Source organism: Narcine bancroftii, chromosome 8 (assembly GCF_036971445.1).
Source record: "Narcine bancroftii isolate sNarBan1 chromosome 8, sNarBan1.hap1, whole genome shotgun sequence".
Lineage (NCBI taxonomy): Eukaryota > Metazoa > Chordata > Chondrichthyes > Torpediniformes > Narcinidae > Narcine > Narcine bancroftii.
In genome coordinates this window covers 19,327,846-19,347,436 of record NC_091476.1, presented here as the reverse complement: position 1 = coordinate 19,347,436, position 19,591 = coordinate 19,327,846, and the positions used below count along the sequence as shown (strand labels likewise).

Sequence of the window (19,591 nt, the reverse complement as noted above, 5' to 3'; positions counted from 1 at the left end):
AAAATGGTTTAAAGGAGCAGGAGGTAGGAATAGATATTGGTGAGGAGACTATAAAACCATATGATGTAGGAACAGATTTAGGCCATTCGGCCCATCAAGTCTGTTTCATTCTCCCACCCTCTCACTGCAACCTTTGACATTTTTACTAATCAAGAACCCATCAATGTTCACTTTAGATATACCTGCTGACTTGGCCCACACAGCCATCTGGTTACAAAGAAAGGTGGAAGATGAGACAAGCTGGGCAGAAAAGCTACATATGAGAGCAGCCTTGAAAAGTGGTCAAAAGTTACTGAAATGTGGCTACTTAAAATTACGCCACCTTGCGGGAGAAAATGTATTTTTCAGATCAAAACAATAGTGATGCACTGATTAAAGCAGTGGAATGTTAAGACTCGCCACATTAGGTGAAACAAGACGAGTGTAGTTGGTTGAGGATGGTTGTCCTATTTATCCTAGCAGGCTTGTATCCACAAGGATGACAATGCCACACTGATAGGAGATGAACATCCAAGTTCACTTCTTGGTTCAAAATCCATATAATGATTCTGTCTCCTTGAATGAAAAATGTTAAAAAAAAACTGCAAATGCTTGAAACTAAAATGAAAACCGATAATGCTGGAAATACTTAGCATGTTGGGCGACACTGAAAGATGAGCAGAATTAATTTTTCCAAGTTGGACAGGCAAAGCTGCTGGAGTATATGATGAGGCCACACTGAAGCTTGGTATAGGGATCGCAAAAGCTTTGTGGGTAAGGACTGCAGTCTCAGGTCTTTCAGCCATTGGACATTTAGGGGCTAAACTCTGCATAAAGGCCTCTCAAACATGAGAAATTTTAATATCATTCAAAGGGAGCTACAATATTACTGTGAATGGATAGCCTCAACAACACTGAATGTAAAGAAAGCCAGGCATTTTTTGGATTTCTTCTATATATTTTTTTTATGAAAAATTTTTTATTTGAAATTAAGATGTTATCACTGCACACTGATAACATTTGTGAAAGTATCACATTATTTTATACCAATAATTTCTCTTCCTACTCTTATCCCTTACCAACCCTCACTAAACCTTACACATCTTTTATTGGCTATTATGTACACATTCTTGGGGATGCATATTTTTAAATTACATTTCATTTTAAATTATGGTTGCACAAGCACTTTTGCATAATAGCATTGTGGCACAATAGTTTAAACACTGGTTAATGTTAAGGACTAGGCAACCATACTATCATATTAAATTGTTGTTTTCCATATTCATTACAAAAAAGTAGCTCAGTTTGTACTGGAATATTTACAAAAGATGGTAGATTATCATTTCAAGGTGTATCTCCTTCACTAAATTGTTTGCAAAGGTGAGGAAACTTCTGGTTTCAGCAAAAACTCATTCAGTTCAGCTGATAAACAGGATGTTAGAGTTCCTCAAGGAGTCTTGATGATACTTTATCTCATGACTGTCATTCAGAAAAATCATAAATGACCCTGATCCAGTTCAATCAATAATACAATTCCATAACTAGATACCTCATGTGACATCTCATACTAATACAGGATCAACTGTTTCAAATGATTGATCATAATTTCTGACATGTTGTTTCACTGCTTCAGTGGTTTGGAATTCACAATGGTTCTTAGCTCCGGGTTCACCACATCAAAATGCCTACCAAGACATTTACCCATCAGTCTGTCTTGAGTTGTATGTGATGCACTTTGGCAGAAAAATAGAAAACATGCAGTTTGTCCCAGTTTCATCCCCCTGGTCTTTTTCAGTTTATCTTTCACAGACTGAATCATTTAAGGTTTGTTTGTAAGGAGCTGTGTACACATGCTTGATTCCAGTTCTTCTGGGGATTTCTGCAATCTCTATGTTGCTTTGTTGTTTCCATTGCATGATGGAAGCAATTCTGGAAGATATAGAGCAGCAAAGCCCATTCTCAACTTAGAAATTATTACTTGGATTATAAAAATGCTTTGAGAATGCATGAACACTGGACTCAGATTTGTAGAGTTGCCACATGATCTCTCAACTCTTGAATTCATTCCAACTAATGAAGCCCAGCATCCTATAGGGCTTCTTAATGATCCATTCAACCTGTGTGGCAACCTTGAGAGATTTATGGATTTGGACCCCAAGGTCCCTCTGTTCCTCCATACTGTTAAATATATGAACATTAAACTTTTACTCACCCTTCTGCTTTGTCCTTCCAAAATATATCACCTCACTCTTATCTGGATTGAACTCCATATGCCACTTTTCTGCCCAACTCTGCATCTTGCCTGTATCCTTTTGTAACATACAACAACCTTCAGCTCTATCCACATCTCCTCCAACTTTCGTATCATTTGCCAAGTTACTGACCTATCCTTCTGCTTCTTCATCCATGCCATTTATAAAACAATCACAAAGAGCAGGGGTCCCACAACAGATCCCTGCAGAACTCCACTTGTCACTGACCTCCAGGCAGAATACTTTCCTTCCACTACTACTCTCCGCTTTCTACATGCAAGCCAATTTTTAATCCACATGGCCAAGGTTCTGTAGATCCCATGCCTGATGACTTTATGAATGAGTCTTTCATGGGCGACCTTGTTAAAATCATATAGAGTACATCTGCTGTCCTACCTTCATCAATTTCTTTTGTTACCTCCTCAAAAAACTCAGGTTTGTGAAGCACGACTTTCCCTTTACAAAACCATGCTGACTATCTTTGTGTTGACAGTACTTCTCCAAATGCTCATAAATCCTATTGTTAAGAATTCTCTCCATTAGTTTGCATACCACATAGGACTCACCTGTCTACAATTCCCAGGATTTTTCCATATAACCATATAAGATCACAGCCAGCACCACAGCTATCTCTTCCAGTATTTCCTCTTTCCAAATCTCAACAAGGTCCAGCATACAAGGTTCTTCTAATCTGACCTCATATAGATCAAGGTCCTACTGAGCAAAGTATTCATTTAGGACCTCTTCAACCTCCAATGCCTCCAGGCACGTTGCCTCCTTTATCCTTAAGCAGCCCCACCTTCATTCTCATCATCCTTCTGTTCTTCACATACATATAGAACACCTTAGAGTTCTCCTTAATCCTACTTGCTAAGGCCTTCTCATGCCCCCTTAGAGGTCTCCTGTTCTTAAGTTCCGTCTTGGCTACCATATAATTCTAATGATCCCTTCCTGCTTCATAAATCAAACGTATACTTCCTTCTTCCTCCTAACTAGCTGCCACGTCTGTTTTGTCAACCATTGTTCCCTTTTCCTGCCATCCTTTCCCTGTTTCACAGGAGCAAACCTATCCTGAACCCAGTACAAGGTGGTCCCTAAACATGTTCTACACAACTTTTCTGCTTTCTCCCATGAATATCTGTCCCCAATTTACTCTCCCTAGTTCCTGCCTCATCCCATCATAATTAGTGCTTCTCCAATTGAACATTTTTCCATTTTGTCTGCTTTTATCCTTGTCCATAGCTATGCTAAAGTTCAGGGAGTTATGGTCATTATCACCAAAATGCTCCCCCACTGACCAGGTTCATTACCCACTATGACCCCCTCCTCTAATTGGCTGTTCCACATATGGTGACAGGGATTCTTCTTGGACACACCAGGCAAATTCTGCCCATCTATCCCTCTCACAGTAAAGAGATGCCTTTCAACATTAGGGGAAGTTGAAGTCTCCCCTGATAACAACCCTGTAATTTCTGTACCATTCCAAAATCTGTCTACTTATCTGTTTATTGGTGCCCTTAGAGCTATTTAGGGGCCTATAGACTACAGTGATTGTTCCCTTCCTATTTCTGACTTCCACACCCCCTCCCTGACTTCCCATCCTATTCCTTTAAAACACCCAAACCCCAGTATCTACATCAGCCAATCTTATTCTTTAGACAGCCACATCTCTGTAATGGCCACAACATCACAATTCCATGTACTGATCCATGGTCCATGTTCATCTCCTTTATTCCTTACACTCCTTGCATTGAAATAGGCACATTTCAAACCCTCTAACTACCCGATAACTGCATTTATGCTTCCTTCCTGCCTATCCTTCCTCACACACTCACAACACATTGTCCTTCTTCCCTATTCTCTGCATTCCTATTCTGATTCGCATCCCCCTACCAAAACTGCTCGAGCAACCCTGCCCACCAGGATATTAGTCCCTCTCCAGTTCTTTGTACAGGTCAGATCTTCCCCAGAAGAGATCCCAATGATCCATGAATCAAAACCCTGCCCCCTACATGAACTCCTCACCCACACTTATCTGCCATAACTTCCTATTTATACCCTCACTGGTGAGTGGCACTGATTGCAGTCCCGAGATTACCAGCTTTGAGGTCCTGCTTTTCGGCTTCCTTCCCAACTTCCTCTATTCCCTCTTTAGGACCTCATCCCTACTCCTATCTAAGTCATTGGTACCAAAAATTGAACTAGGACTAATTTATTAACAGTGGAACATTGGTGGAGGGTGTTGCAAATCCTGTTTATTTGACCAATCTCTCCATTGTCTGAATATTTTTTAAATTGTTACCCAGTTCCTTTCTTTGAGAGCAAAACATACTTGTATGTAAATAAGTAAATATGTAATTTTACTACACCTCCATGAACTATGCCATATTCTGCTTAATTTTCCATCTCAAATCCAAAAGATTCAATATTAGTTTAATTTTGGTGCTCATTTCTCATAGCACTGGGTTTTGGACATTTGCTTAAAGTAATTCTTCAAATGTTTTGAACTTTTTTTTGAATTGGCAAAGCCCACAAATGTTTTAACAATTTGTATTTTTTAGCAATTACAGATGGGAACAAGCTGCCACATCTGTTTTGTTTGCACCCCCCCCCCCCCAAAAAAAAGTCCTCCATCTTTTCTACCAATTTTTAGTCCCCGATTTGAAAGAAAGAATCCAGTTGTGGTCATCTTGAATGTACTATACAATCACAACAGGATAAATCACTGAAATTCAACACAGTCTCAGTCAACAGTGTTGATCTAAAGAACCATCAAATATCCCAATAAGCAAGCAAGAAGTTCTCCTGAGATTAGCTTGGTTAATATTCAGTTATCATTGCCATCTATTCTCATAATGGCACCATTAAATAGGTTCAAAGATTGAGTAAAATCAGTACTCTCTTTATTGCATTTATAATATGTGAGACTATGTAAAAAGCTATTTTTATTTTGACATTCATTGACTAGAAGAGATTGATAACAGGTTACACAAATGAGTACTGCAGCTTATAACTGAGATGACAGAGCCAGCTTGTAGAATGAATCAGAATAGCACCCATTCCCTGCTGTTTGTTTCCTATATAAAAAGAAAATCACAACATGGAACATAAATGTATGAAGAAGGCTGTTTTATTTTAGGAAACAGAAATATTCCATAGGATTCATGGAACATAGAGCATTCAGCCCATGATGTTGTGCCAACTCATATGTAGTATACCTACAAACAAAATAAGCTAAAACCTCCCTATCTCATAACCCTCCATTTTTCTTCCATCCATGTGCCTAAGAGTCTCTTAAATACCCTTATTGTTCCAGCTTCCAACTATCACCCCTGGCAATGCATTCCAGGCAGCCACAATCCTTTATGTAAAAAAAAACTTATTCCTGATGTCTCCCCTAAACTTTCCTCCCTTCAATTTATACAGATGTCCTTTGGTGTGTTCTATCCTGCCCTGAGAAATAGATGCTGTCAGTCTACCTTATGTATGCATCTCAATCTTGTAGACCTACAAGTCACCACTCATCCTTCTTCCCTCCAAAGATAAAAGCCCTAGCTCTGCTAACCACACATCATAAGACACATTTTCCAATCCAGACAACATCCTGGTAAAACACACAAAGCAACTGCTGGAGGAACTTAGCCAGTCGTGCAGCATCCAGAGGAGGTAAAGATATATTAACAACGTTTTGGGCCTGAATCTTTCTTCAAGGCATAAGCTGAATGCAAGCAGGCATCTCAATAAAATCTGAGAAAGGTGGAAGAATGGGAGGGGCACGGGTCCAGACCAACAAAGGAGTTAATTGGAAATGATAAGAGGAAAGGTGAAAATTGATTTTGATTCTGTGAAAGGAGATGGAGGGGGGGGGGGGGGAGGAAGAAATGTGTGTGTGAGAGAGAGAAAACACAAGAGGAAAGGAGACGGGGTCAAAGATAAAGAGGCAGGGGGTTTAATAGAAACTGGAAGTAGATGTTATTGCCATCCAGTTGGAGGGTGCCCAGATGAAAGCTGAGGTGTTGTTCCTCCAATTTGTGGATTTTCTCAGTCTGGCAGTGCATGAAACCATGGACAGACATGTCAGCAAGAGAATGAAATGGGGAAATTGAAAAGAGTGACCATTGAGAGATCTATGCTATTGCAGCAGAGCCAAGGTGCTGAACTAAGCAATCTCCTATTTTTCCACCCAGTCTCTCCAGTGTAGAGGAGATCATAATGGGAGCACCAGATGCAGTAGATGATCTTTCAACCGGATGGCATTAACATAGACTTCTCTATTGGTAATATACTTTTACCTCCTATGGACACAGCAAGACCAGCTGAGTTCCTCCAACATTTACTGTGTATGTTATAACTATAATCACAACGTCTGCAGACTTCCATGTTTCACAACATACTGGTAAATTTCTGTAGTCTCCATAGCTTCCACATTTAAAAATTTTTTTTTTTTTAAATTTATTTTTCACACTATGAACCATATTGACCAAAATACACATAAACCTTTCCCTCTTGAATATACACTGTCATTTTCTCCCCTTTTTCCCCCCTCCCTTCCCTCCCTCCTTTCCACCCCCCTCCTCACCCACTCAACGTTCAACATATATGATACATTAAACCCATTTAAACAAATGTCATCACACAATGAAAATAAACAAGAAAATTGTGTCATCTACTTTTAAACACTGGGTCAGTTCATTTTGTCGTCTTCTTATTCTGTCATTTTAGATGGTGGAGGTCTGTGGTAGGACTTCTCTGTTGTGTTCCATGTACGGTTCCCAAATTTGTTCGAATACTGTGATGTTATTTCTTAAATTATATGTTATTTTTTCCAATGGAATACATTTATTCATTTCTATGTACCATTGCTGTATTCTCAGGCTATCTTCTGATTTCCAGGTTGACATGATAATTTTTTTTGCTACAGCTCAGGCTATCATAATAAATCTTTTTTGTGCTCCATCCAAATCAAGTCCAAGTTCTTTACTTCGTATATTACTTAGAAGAAAGATCTCTGGAATTTTTGGTATGTTGCTTTTTGTGATTTTATTTAATACCCGATTTCGATCTTCCCAAAACTTTTCCACTTTCTCACATGCCCAAATTGCATGTACTGTTGTTCCTGTCTCTTTCTTACAGCTAAAACATCTATCTGATATTGTTGGGTACCATTTATTTAACTTTTGGGGCGTGGTGTATAGCCTGTGTAACCAATTGTATTGTATCATGCGTAACCTCGTGTTTATTGTATTTCTCATAGTTGCGGAGCATAGCTTTTCCCATGTTTCATTCTTTATCTTTATGTTTAGATCTTGTTTGGGTTTACAGCTCATTTCCTCATTCTGTTTCTCTTGCAGTTTGATGTCCATGTTTGCACCATCTGCTCAACGTTTGGAAGATTCACGTAGAAAGGAATAAAACAAATTATCAACTACCAAAATTAATATTGATGCAAAATCAACTAAACCCCTTCACAATAGATAACCTTTCCATTAGAGAATGGGAGAGAAAAGGGATCAAAAGAATAGAAATTGTTTTTTTGGGAAATAAATTATTATCTTTTGAACAAATGAAGTGCAAATATAGTATAACTCACGGGACAATGTTTGCATACCACCAACTGAAAACCTACTTGAAGGACAAATTGGGAAGCAGGCTGAGGTTACCAGAAGGAAGCAATTTTGAATATGTGATTACAGACACAATGATAATTAAAAGCTTCCACATCTTTGAGGTGAAAAAAACTGAACACAATATTCAAAATGTGGTCTCACCAGAGATTTATAGAGCTGGAATATTACCTAATGACTCCTCAACTCAATTCCCAGGAACAATTTCCAGAGGTGCTGTCACCAGCAGCTGTTACCCACAATTAAACTGTGGTGGACAGAGTACCTGCTGGTATGAGACGACCAGTACTATTCCCAAATTCCATTTTTTTTTAAGAAGGAAATGAGGAAAGAATTACATCATTCACCATTTGGGCAAAGTATGATTTTAGAAACAACCAAGTCTGCATGTGAACACTTTGGACATTGTAATAAAAGTGAATTTGAAATAATATTGTACAGTAAAATCCCCTTTATCTGCAATTCAAGCAACTGGCAAAAAAAGGAAACAAATAATTTTTTTTTTAATTAAAATAAATAATAAATAAAAGTTTTAATAAACATTTAAAATTGGAAAAAGTAAATGTTCTCCGAAGCAACACACAACCCCTTGGAGAAGATTGGAGCAAACATTCAGCCACAAGAATGCCTACTCTTGCCCCGCCTGCAGCAACTGTTGGAATAAAATTTCAATAAAGTTGTGTTTGAATAAAATGGCAGCACCCAGGATGAAAAGATGGCTGATGCTGCTTATTGCTGGAGCGGCTCTCTCAATGTGTCTCCCTATCACTACCTGGTAAGAGTATTTCTCTTTATTAGTATTAAGTATATTAGTAAGTTTGGAGGGGGGGTTAATTATGATGGCGGCATGATTAGCACAATGCTTTAACAGCGCCAGCTACCACGGTAATAATTTAATTTACATAATGAAGGACTACAGTATTGATTTTCTTTAAAAATTACTTTAGATTTTGTACTTTTTTTGTCTTTTAAACTGCTTGTTCTTAATGTAGGTGTATTATTTAGGCATTGGAAGAGTGTGTCTCAAGCAACCGGCATCTGCAATCCCTGTAGCTGCCAGATAACAGGGATTTTACAATACTTTCATACTAATATATTTATTTTCTAATATTGAATCCAAGGCAGCCCTCAGAGCATGACAATCAATCTCATTCTCCCATCTACTCTTTTCTCTGACATGACCATCATTAGCTCCTCATGGTTTCTTCTGCCATCCACCTGTAGGCAATACAGGGAGAAAAATTGAGGTACGAATGCAAGCTAGCCAAGAATACAAAGGAGGATAGTAAAAGCTTCTTTAGGTATGTGAAGAGGAAAAAAAAGTTAAGATCAAAGTTGGGCCCTTAAAGACAGAAACAAGTGGAATTATAGGGAACAAGTTAGCCTGACATCAGTGGTGGGAAGATCCTGGAGTCAATAATAAAGGATGAAATAGCAGCACATTTGGATAGCATTACAAAAATCAGTCCGAGTCAGCATGGATTTATGATGGGGAAATTATGCTTGATTAATCTTCTGGATTTTTTTGAGAATATAAATATTTTAAAAATTGACAAGGGAAGTCAACTGTACTTGGAGTTTCAGAAAGCTTTTGATAAGGTCCCATATAAGAGATTGTTGGGCAAAGTTAGAGCACATGGTATAGAAAATTGGCTGGCAGAGAGGAAACAAAGTGTAGGGATTAAAAGGTCCTTTTCAGATTGCAGACTATGACTAGGGTACCACAAGGCTTGGTGCTGGGATGACAACTATTTACAATAAACATTAATGATTTAGATGAGGGGATTAAAAGTAACATTAGTAAATTTGCAGATGACACAAAGCTGGGTGGCAGTGTGAAATGTGAGGAGGATGTTATGAGAAAGCAGGGTGACTTGGACAGGTTGGGTGAATGGACAGACACATGGCAGATGCAGTTTAATGTGGATAAATGAGGTTATCCACTTTGGTGACAAGAACAGGAAGGCAATTTACTATCTGAATGGTGCTGTTAGGAAAGGGGAAAGAACAACAAGATCTAGGTGTCATTGCTCTTCAGCCAATGAAAGTAAGCAGGCAGTGAAGAAAGCTAATGGTATGTTGGCCTTCATAACAAGGGGAGTTGAGTATAGAAGCAAAGACGTCCTTCTGCAGTTGTAATGGGCCCTGGTGAGACCACATCTGGAGTATTGTGTGCAGTTTTGGTCTCCAAGTTTTGGGAAGGACATTCTTGCTATTGAGGGAGTGTAGTGTAGGTTCACGAGGTTAATTCCCAGGATGGAGGGACTGTCATATGTTGGAAGATTGGAGCTTGTTTACACTGGAGTTTAGAAGGGAAAGGGGGATCTGATTGAAACATGCAAGATTATTAAAGGGATTGGGCACACTAGAGGCAGGAAACATGTTCCCGATGTTTGGGGAGACCAGATCCAGAGGTCACAGTTTAAGAATAAGAGGTAGGCCATTTAGAACAGAGTTGAGGAAAACCTTTTTCACCCAGAAAGTTGTAGATCTGTGGAATACTCTAGCTCAAAAGATAGTGAGGCCAATTATCTTGATTATTTAGTGCTAACTTAGTCATAAGATCACAAGAAAAAGGAACTGAAGCAGGCCATTTGGCCCATTGTGTCTGCTCTGTCACTCCACCATGAGCTGAACCATTCTCACATCTAGTTCCAAATTCTGTCCTTTTCCCCATATCCCTTGATACCCTAATTAATCCCTTCTTAAACTTCCCCAATGATTGAGCCTCCACAGCAATGAATTTCACAAATCCACGATCCTCTGGCTGAAGAAATCTCTCATCATCTGCGTTTTAAATGGGTACCCTCTAATTCTAAGATTGTGCCCTCTTGTCCTGGACTCACCCACCAAGGGAAACATCTTATTCACATCACATAGTATGGATAGAACTGAGAAATTGTAAGGGTAATAAGACCCTAATGGGAGTTAACTGCAGGTCCCCAAATATTAGGCTGGAAATAGGGTGCAAATTGAATGAAGAGTTAAAATTAGCATGTTGTAAACGTAATACTATGGTTATTATGGGGTGATTTCAACATGCAGGTAGATTGGGAAAAATCAGATGAGTGCCTTCAAGAAGGATTCTTAGAGCAGTTTGTACTAGAGCCTACCAGGGAGAAGGCAATTCTGGATTTCGTGTTGTGTAATGAATTGGATTTGATAAGGGAATTTGAGGGTAAAGGAGCCATTAGGAGGTAGTGGCCATAATATAATGTTATAATCTACAGTATGAGAGGGAGAAGGGAAAATCAGAAGTGTCAATATTACAGTTGAACAAAGGAGACTATGGAGCCATGAGGGAGGAGCTGACCAACATTGACTGATAAGATACCAGAGTAGGGATGACAGTGGAAGAACAATGGCAAGTATTTCTGAGAATAATACAGAAGGTGCAGGGTCAATTAATTCCAAAGAGGAAGAAAGATTCCAAGGGGTGAAAGGGGCGACCATGGCTGACAAGGGAAGTCAAGGACAGAATAAAAGAGAAGACGCAAATATATCTATATATATCACCTCTTTACTCTTGTACACTATTCCTCTTGAAATGAATGCCAACACAGCATTCACTTTCTTTACTGCCAATTCAACCTGGTGGTTAACCTTTAGGGTATCCAAGCCCCTATGCACTTCTGAATTTGGAATTTTCTCCCAATCTAAATAATAATCTGTCTATTGCTTCCAAAATATACATTTCATCTCATCTGTCATTTCTTTGCCCACTCTCCTAAACTGTCCAAGTCTCTCTGCAACCTTTCTGTTTCTTCAACACTTCCTGCTCCTCCACTCATCTTGGCGTCATCTGCAAACTTAACCACAAAACCATTTAATCCATAATCTAAATCATTGATATACATTGTAAAAAAAAAGTGACCCCAATACCGACCCCTACACCCAACCAGAACAGGATTCCTTTAATCCCACCTTTTGCTTTCTGCCTATCAGCCAATGCTCCACCCAATTTATTATCTTTCCTGTAATTCATGGGCTCTCATCTTATTAAGCAGCCCCTTAGGCAGCACCTTATTGAAGGTATTTTGAAAATCCAAATACACAACATCCACAGCCTCCCCCTTGTCCATTCTACATGAGATTACCTCAAAAAATTCCAAAAAGGTTGGTCAGGCAGGATCTTCCCTTCATGAAACCATGCTGGCTTCAACCTATCATGTCATGCACCTTGAAGTATTTCATAACCTCATCCCTGAGGACTGACTCCAATAACTTTCCAACTACTGATGTCAGACTAATAGGCCTGTAATTTTCTTTTTTATTCCTCCCTCCTTTCTTAAACAGTGGAACTACATTTGTGACCTTCCAGTCCTCTGGAACCAAGCCAGAGTCTATTGATTCCTGGAAAATTATTTCCAATGCCTCCACAATCTCTAAACCCACCTCCTTCAGAACATATGGGTGCACCTCATCTGGTCCAGGAGACTTATCTATCTTTAGTCCATTTAGTTCACCATGCACTTCCTCTCTAGAAATCTTGACAGTACTTAATTCTATTCCCTGAGACCTCTACCAGATTAATACTGCTCATGTCTTCCACAGTGAAAACTGCTACAAAATACTCATTTAGTTCCTCTGCCTTCTCTTTGTTACCCATTATAATTTCTCTAGCATCATTTTCAATCTGTTCTATATCTACCCGTGTCTCTCTTTTACTCTTCATATATAAAAAAAACTTAGTATCTTTTTGTGTGTTATTTGCCAACTTCCCTTCATATTTCATCTTTTCTTTTCTAATGTCATTCTTGGTTTCTTTCCGTAAGTTTTTAAAAAGTTTCCCAGACTTCTATTGACCCACTAATTTTTGCTTCCTTGTATGGCCTCCCTTTTGCTTGTATTTTTGCCTTAATCTCACATTAGCCACATATGTGCCATTTTTCCATTCATAATTTTTTTTCTTGGATGTGTCTATCCTGCACTTTCCTTATTTTTTGTAGAAATATCATCCAATTCTGCTCTGCCATCCCTCCAGCTATCTTATTTTTCCAGTCAACTTGGGCCAGCTCCTCTCTCATACCACTCTAATTTCCTTTGTCCCACTGAAATATTGACAGACTTGATAAGTTTCTTTTCAGATTTGAAAATGAACTCAATCATATTGTGATCACTACTTCTTAAGGGTTCATTACACAGCACCCAATCCAAAACCGCTGATCCCCTAGTGGGCTTATTGATAAGCTTCTCCAAAAAGTCATACCATTGACATTCTACAAACTCTCTCTCCTGAGATCCAGTACCTTCCTGACTTTCCCAATCCCCTTTCATGTTAAAATCCCCCATAATTATTTTGACATTTTCTTTCTGACACACTTCTTCCATTTCCAGCTGTAGCTTGAGTCCACTTCCTGGCTGCTGTTTGGGGGCCTGTGTAAAACTGCTATTTGGGCCCTTTTACCCTTCTCATTTCTTAACTCAACCCATAAGGATCCTACCACTTCTGACCCTATGTCCCTTCTTTCTAGTGATTTTACATCATTGTTTACCATCAGGGCCACACCACCCCTCTACTTACCTGCCTATCTTTATTATACACTGTGTACCCTTGGACATTCAGCTCCAAATCACATCCATCATTAAGCCATGTCTTGGTGATGGCCATAATGTTAAATATTTTTTAATCTGTAGCTGTACAAGGTAATCTACTTAATTTCTAATGCTACATGTATTTAAATACAATACACTTAGATCAGTATCTGTTACTGATTTTGCTGTATTTCCATTGCATAGCAAGTTATCCTTCTTTTCACCTGCCTGTCCTTTTTGTCATCTTTGCTGCACAGTATCTTTGACTTTTTCTATTTTCCTCTTAACCCCAACACCCTGGTTCCCTTTCCCCTGCCAACTTGGTTTAAACCCTCCCTAATAGCTATATTAAACATTCCTGCCAGGATATTGGTACCCTTTGAGTTCAGGTGTATCCCATCCTTTTTGTATAGGCCATATTTCCCCCAAAATAGATTTTAACGATCCAAGAATTTGAAACCCTCCATCCTGCACTAATCACGCATTCATCTACTTAATTCTGAAAAAGAAAAAAAAAATCTTGTCTTCATTAGCATGTGGCACAGGCAACAATCCTGAGATCACTACCCTGGAGGTCCTGATTCTCAATTTTCTTCCTAACACCTTGTAATCTTCCTTTAGGACCTCATCTCTTTTTCTGTTTATGTCATTGGTACCATCATGTACCAAGACTTCTGGCTGCTCGCCCCCTCCCCTCAGAATACTCTGGACCCAATCTGAGACATCCTGCACCAGTAGCATAAGGAGCAAACCCTTCTTAACCTCTGCTCGCTGAAGCCAGGGAGGTAACACAATGTCTGGATATCCCTATCATGCTCACAGAATCTCTTGTCTATTTTCCTCACTATGGAATCCCCTATAACCACTGTATTTCTCCTTTTTCTCTTGACTATGGCACCAAGCACAGTGCCAGAGTCCCATTTGCCATGGTTTTCCTCTGTCAGGTTAACCTCTCCAACAGTATCCAAAATTATATACTAATTTCTGAGGGAATTGTCACAGAGGTGCTCTCTATTATCAGTTACCTTCTCACTTTCCCTAATTAACCGAAGGTCATCAAGTTGCAGCTTCAGGTCCCTAACTTGGTCCTTAAGGAGCCTGGCACAGATGTAGTCCTCTGGGAGGCTTGTAGTCTCTCAGGGTCCCCACATCTGGCACTCCAAGCACAACACTAAATCTAGATGCATACTGCAAATGCTACTATCTGATATTATTCAATAAATGTACCTGTAATTTACCCTTTTACTATAATTCTCACCTCTTACCTGTTCAGCCAGACATCACTCTGACTCAGACCACTCCGACGACAACTTCTCACCAGTAGCATAAGGAGCAAGCCCTTCTTAGCCTCTGCTTGCTGAAGCCTCTCGAGTCAAAACCTCAGAGTCCCACTCCTTCACTGAGAGCCAAAGCCTCAGAGCCCTACTCCTTCACTGAGAGCCAAAGCCTCAGAGCCCTACTCCTTCACTGAGAGCCAAAGCCTCAGAGCCCCAATCCTTCATTAAGCCACTTCTCCAGCTACCACTCCTTTTATTTGTCCCAGCCAATTACCTCAATTGGTTCCTCCCCCTAATCAACTAATCTTTTGCAGCCTCCTTACTCCAACTCAAAACAAATCAAGGTAAAAATTTCTTACCTTTTTAAACCTCTGCTCTGCTGGGCTGAAGTCATGCATCTGCACACTCTTGCCTCTCTTTCCTCGTGTTTAAAAAAATAAAATGGCTACCTTCCGCTAACACTAATCTGATTACACACACAGCCTCCTTAATCTAATTCAAGTCAATTTGATAATAATTATCACAAAGTTAAAATGCTTCTATATTCTAAAATAGATGTGAGATTGATTCTCTATTTGAACACATTAAAGCACTGATAATAAACAAAAAAGATTACTTTAGTCATCGTGCTCCTCTGATGGTTAATGCCTTCCAGATGATTAGCGGTTAGAGCCTTCCAAATCAATTGCAATTAGAGTCTTCCAGATCAATAACGGTTACCACAATGTAATTATAGCAGCAGTGATCCGACACTGTCTGTAAGGAATTTGTACATTCTCCCCATGACCACTTGGGTTTCCTTCGGATACTCTGATTTCCTCCTATCCTCCAAAGACGTATGGGGTTTGTGGGTTAATTTGAGCAGCAAAGACTCATTGGCTGAAAGGGCCTATTACTGACAATAGACAATAGGAGCTGGAGTAGGCCCTTCGGCCCATCGAGCCAGCACCGCCATTTTACAGATCATGGCTGATCACTACCATCAGTACCCCTTTCCAGCCTTATCCCCATAACCCTTAACTCCTTTGCCCACTGTGCTGTATCTCTGATTTTATTTTAAATCACAGTCACCCTAATGACTCCTTCTTTGGACATGGCTTTAATCCGGGTGTAGCTGTCTTAATAGACCTCATACTCAACATGAAAACCAAGTACCATAACTATAATTTGCTTTCATTAACTTACAAAGCTCTCCTCTTACTCCCTTTGCAAAACACATACACATTTATTCTCTAAGGCTCACCTGTGATTTTGATTGTCAATAATAATGCTTGAGGGAGGGAACTTTTGGGAGGACATATCCTTCCTTCATGATTTTGACCATTTGTTGATCTATTGTGTGCTTAGTCTCTTCCTCCTCATCCTCCACAATAATAGTTCAGCACAGACTAGAAGGGCAGAAGGGCTAGTTCTGTGCTGTAGAGTTCTATGGCTCTATCATTCTTCATTGGGCAGAATATTCCACAGATTCACAACTCTGGGAAAAGCATTTCCTCATTATCTCGGTCTCAAATCAAGTACATGTAGTCACTGTTGATCATTAAAATTCAAATGACATTGTCACCAGCTTCATTACACTGGATTATAATGGGGGCACAGACCATTTAGCCTCTGAAGCAATATCTGATTTGTGGCTTTTGACCTTTTCCCCCTATTCATTCAAATGAATCAGCTTTATTTCATTTTCACTAGAGAGTTCAGAATTCCTAACATCTGTGTATATGAAAACATTTCCTGGCTTCATTCCCAAAAGGTCTGACTGTGTCCCCTGGTTAAACTCACCAGATAGTAGAGGACCTTGTCAGTCTCCTCAATGAACTTTAAACAAATAACACAATAACCTTCTAAATTTGACTTAGGAAGTTAACCCTTAAAATCCAGACATTGTTCTGAAAAATCAACAGGGCACTTCATCAAAAGCCGCTTTCAGATGGCCACAATGCCTGACTGTAAAGCCGTTCATTATACTCCGGTGCGGCTGTTGGGTGGCCATCTGAAATCAGAAAAGCCGGCCAGGAGGTCTACTTTCCTAACCCTCCTCAGTTTAATATCCTGCTCAGAGTCTCGTCTGTTGCAGCTGAAAGCGGCCAGGCTGCCATTCCATGCAACAAAAGCAAGTCTTTTGCACTAAGTTTAATGTTTACGGTGTGTTATCTACCTCAGGTATATAAGAAAATTTACAAGTGTTGTTGACAATTTTTTTATTAAAAGTTTTAAAAAATACATGTTTCATCTACTTTGTAATTGCTCTGATCAAACGATAACTCTGTAATTTGGGGCCAGGCAACTCGATCCCATCATGGCCTTTGGGCCAGGGTTGGGGGGGCGGGGGTATGGCGGTGGTGGGAGTTGGGTTGGTGGGTGTGACGGACATACCTGTGTCGCACAGGCAACTCCCGAGATCCATCCCCCTACAGGATGAACATAATCGCTGAGCATATGACCTGTACTCCAGTGGGTTGGGGATCGTTACAGTCCTGGGTTCTGGGTGCAGGGTGATCTGCTGGAACTACTCGAGCAAAATATTCTCCTGGTTGAGTTCACATATATTATGCAGCATGCAGCAGGCAAACACAACATCTGGGACGAAGGCAGTTGCAACATCAAAACGCTTGGACAGACATCGCCAGCGGCCTTTTAGGCGGCCAAAGGCATGCTCCAACACTATCCTAGCAGAATTCAGCGCCTTGTTAAATTTCCACTGGTTTGCATCCAGTACTCGATGCTGTGTGAAGCCCTTCATCAGCCAGGTTCTAAGGGGGTATGCTGCATCTCCCACAAGATGAGCTGGGACCTCCACTCCATCAACATTTCTGGACACCTGTGGGGGCAAAAGTGCAGAGAAGCCATTAGTTCACTGACCTGCCCGTTTACCCACGAGGCATGAAGAATGTCACCGTGATTAGCATGTAAGGATTATCACTCACGTCACGTACAAAGAGGTATCCTCCCTGCTCCTCCACCTTTCTGTACAGAGGGGGGATGGTAAGCACACGTGCATCATGTGTGCGGCCAGGCCAACCCACAAAGCTGCAACACAACAAATAAAGTAGCCTGTACCAGTGAACATGGACAAGCGAGATGCAAAAAAAACCAAAAAGTCAGGCTGCAACTCACCAAAAATTGTGGTCAACAACTGCCTGCAGAATCACGGAGTGCCACCCTTTGCAATTGTAGTAGGCCGCGGGATCCACATTAGGGGTGATAATGGGTATTTGTGACCCATCGATGGCGTCAGCACACATTGGGTAGCCCCTTTCCACAAAGCCGTTAATTGTCTCCTGAAGCCGTGTTCCACTTGGCAGGGAGATGAAACACTTACCGAGGACACCCTTCAAGGCTCCTGTCACCTCCCGTACCACCATACACACAGTGCTGACGCCTAGCCCAAAGATGGCACTAATGGATCAATACTCACAAGGGGTTGTGTACCGCCACAGTCAGTCGAATTCCCGGGACTAATGGATGCAGCCCATCTGGTCAATGAGGCTGTAGGTGAGGTTCGATGTATTCCAGAATGAAGTTGAAGGTGCCCCACGTCATACGGAAGTGCCTCCTCCACTCGTCATCATCAAATTTGGTGATGACATTACTCCAGAATGCAGCCCCCTAGGGTCTGTTCAACCTCACAGCCAGCTGAGTGAGATGAAGCATTCACATCTGCATCCGTCTGTGGCGTCTACACTCCGCAAGCCTTTCCACCTCCATCTGCTGCCTGCTGGCCAACAACCTTTGCAGGAATTGTACTCTGATTTCACTTACGCACTGTTCAGATCGCATGGAGCTGATAAGACCCTCAACAAATTTCAGGATCTCACCAAGGATTTTGCCTATCTCGTCACGGACACACACATAGGCAGACAACATACCCATTAGCATTTCCCTTCTGTCCTCCATGCTCCTGATTCTGTGCATCAGCCCGACACGCTGCTATGACGTGAGGGCAGCGTGGGCGGGACTAGGCAACTGTCCCGAGTAGCCAGCTTTCGCTGCTAGACGGCTAGCAGTCAGCTGACACATTTCGGTGCCAGAAAGCTGTCCATTCAGTGGCATACAAAAATAGAACTGGATTTTCCTGAAGATCCCCCCCAGCCCCAAAATAAATGTCTATTAATTTGACAAATAAAATGCCAAAGATAAAACTATTTCAAAGAGCCAGAAAAGTCAAGCTCTTTTTAAAGGGAATAAAAATCTTCAGCATTGATTCAGTAAAAGCAACATTTCCAATACTAAATCTAACAACATCACTGAGTAATCTTACTTCAAGTTTAGATGCCAGCAACAATCACTTGGTGACTGTGCAAGGTTACAGTCCTTCAGATTAATGGGTCTAGATCTGTCACCTCTCCCTGTGTTTCCAATGTTCCTCATATTGCATCTGCTATCAGTGACAGGTACTACTGTGGTTTGCTGCCTAGCAGCTGTTGAATGGGTTTTATTACTGCTCAGTGGATTTAAAAGGGCTGTCAGAGCGATGCTACTGTCAAAGAAGATTGCCTCATATTTTACCGACTTGTCGAGGCATCGTGGGCATTTTTTGAAAATTGAGAGCTACTTCTGCCATGCGTCCTGCTGATGGGTTGCAAATTAATAACCAGGAGCTCAACTTGGGCACATGTAGAAGCTACAGTGTAGTTTATTATATATCTGAAAATTGTGCAGAAACTGTACTTCCCTTTGAAGGAAGCACAATGACCAAAACCATTAGAAAGCATTTTGTTCCAGTTTTCTCTATTCTTCTTTTGTAAACATTGATATGAGATTAGTTTCCTTTTGAGCCGAGAATGAAGGAAAAGTCCACCCACATTCCAACCCTGCACCTTGCACTGCTCTTCAGGAAAACCAGCCATAAGTGCTTCTTCCCTTTTGCCAATTGTAAATTGTGTTGAGGGAAGGGAGATGAGGAGAAACATATGGCCCAAAC

The 19,591-nt window shown here is 40.6% G+C and overlaps 1 protein-coding gene across 1 annotated transcript in view; it reads right to left on the bottom strand.

Moving 5' to 3' along the window:
• Positions 1-16,853: 16,853 nt before the first annotated feature.
• The window catches only part of LOC138741678 (uncharacterized), an 85,796-nt gene continuing 83,058 nt past the window's right edge, over positions 16,854-19,591 (bottom strand). The window contains exons 3-4 of the mRNA XM_069896015.1: positions 17,595-17,697; positions 16,854-17,488 (exon numbers count right to left, since the gene is read on the bottom strand). Coding sequence (XP_069752116.1) covers positions 17,177-17,488; positions 17,595-17,697 — 415 coding nt within the window. The 3' untranslated portion in view covers positions 16,854-17,176. The remainder of the gene's footprint in view (positions 17,489-17,594; positions 17,698-19,591) is intronic.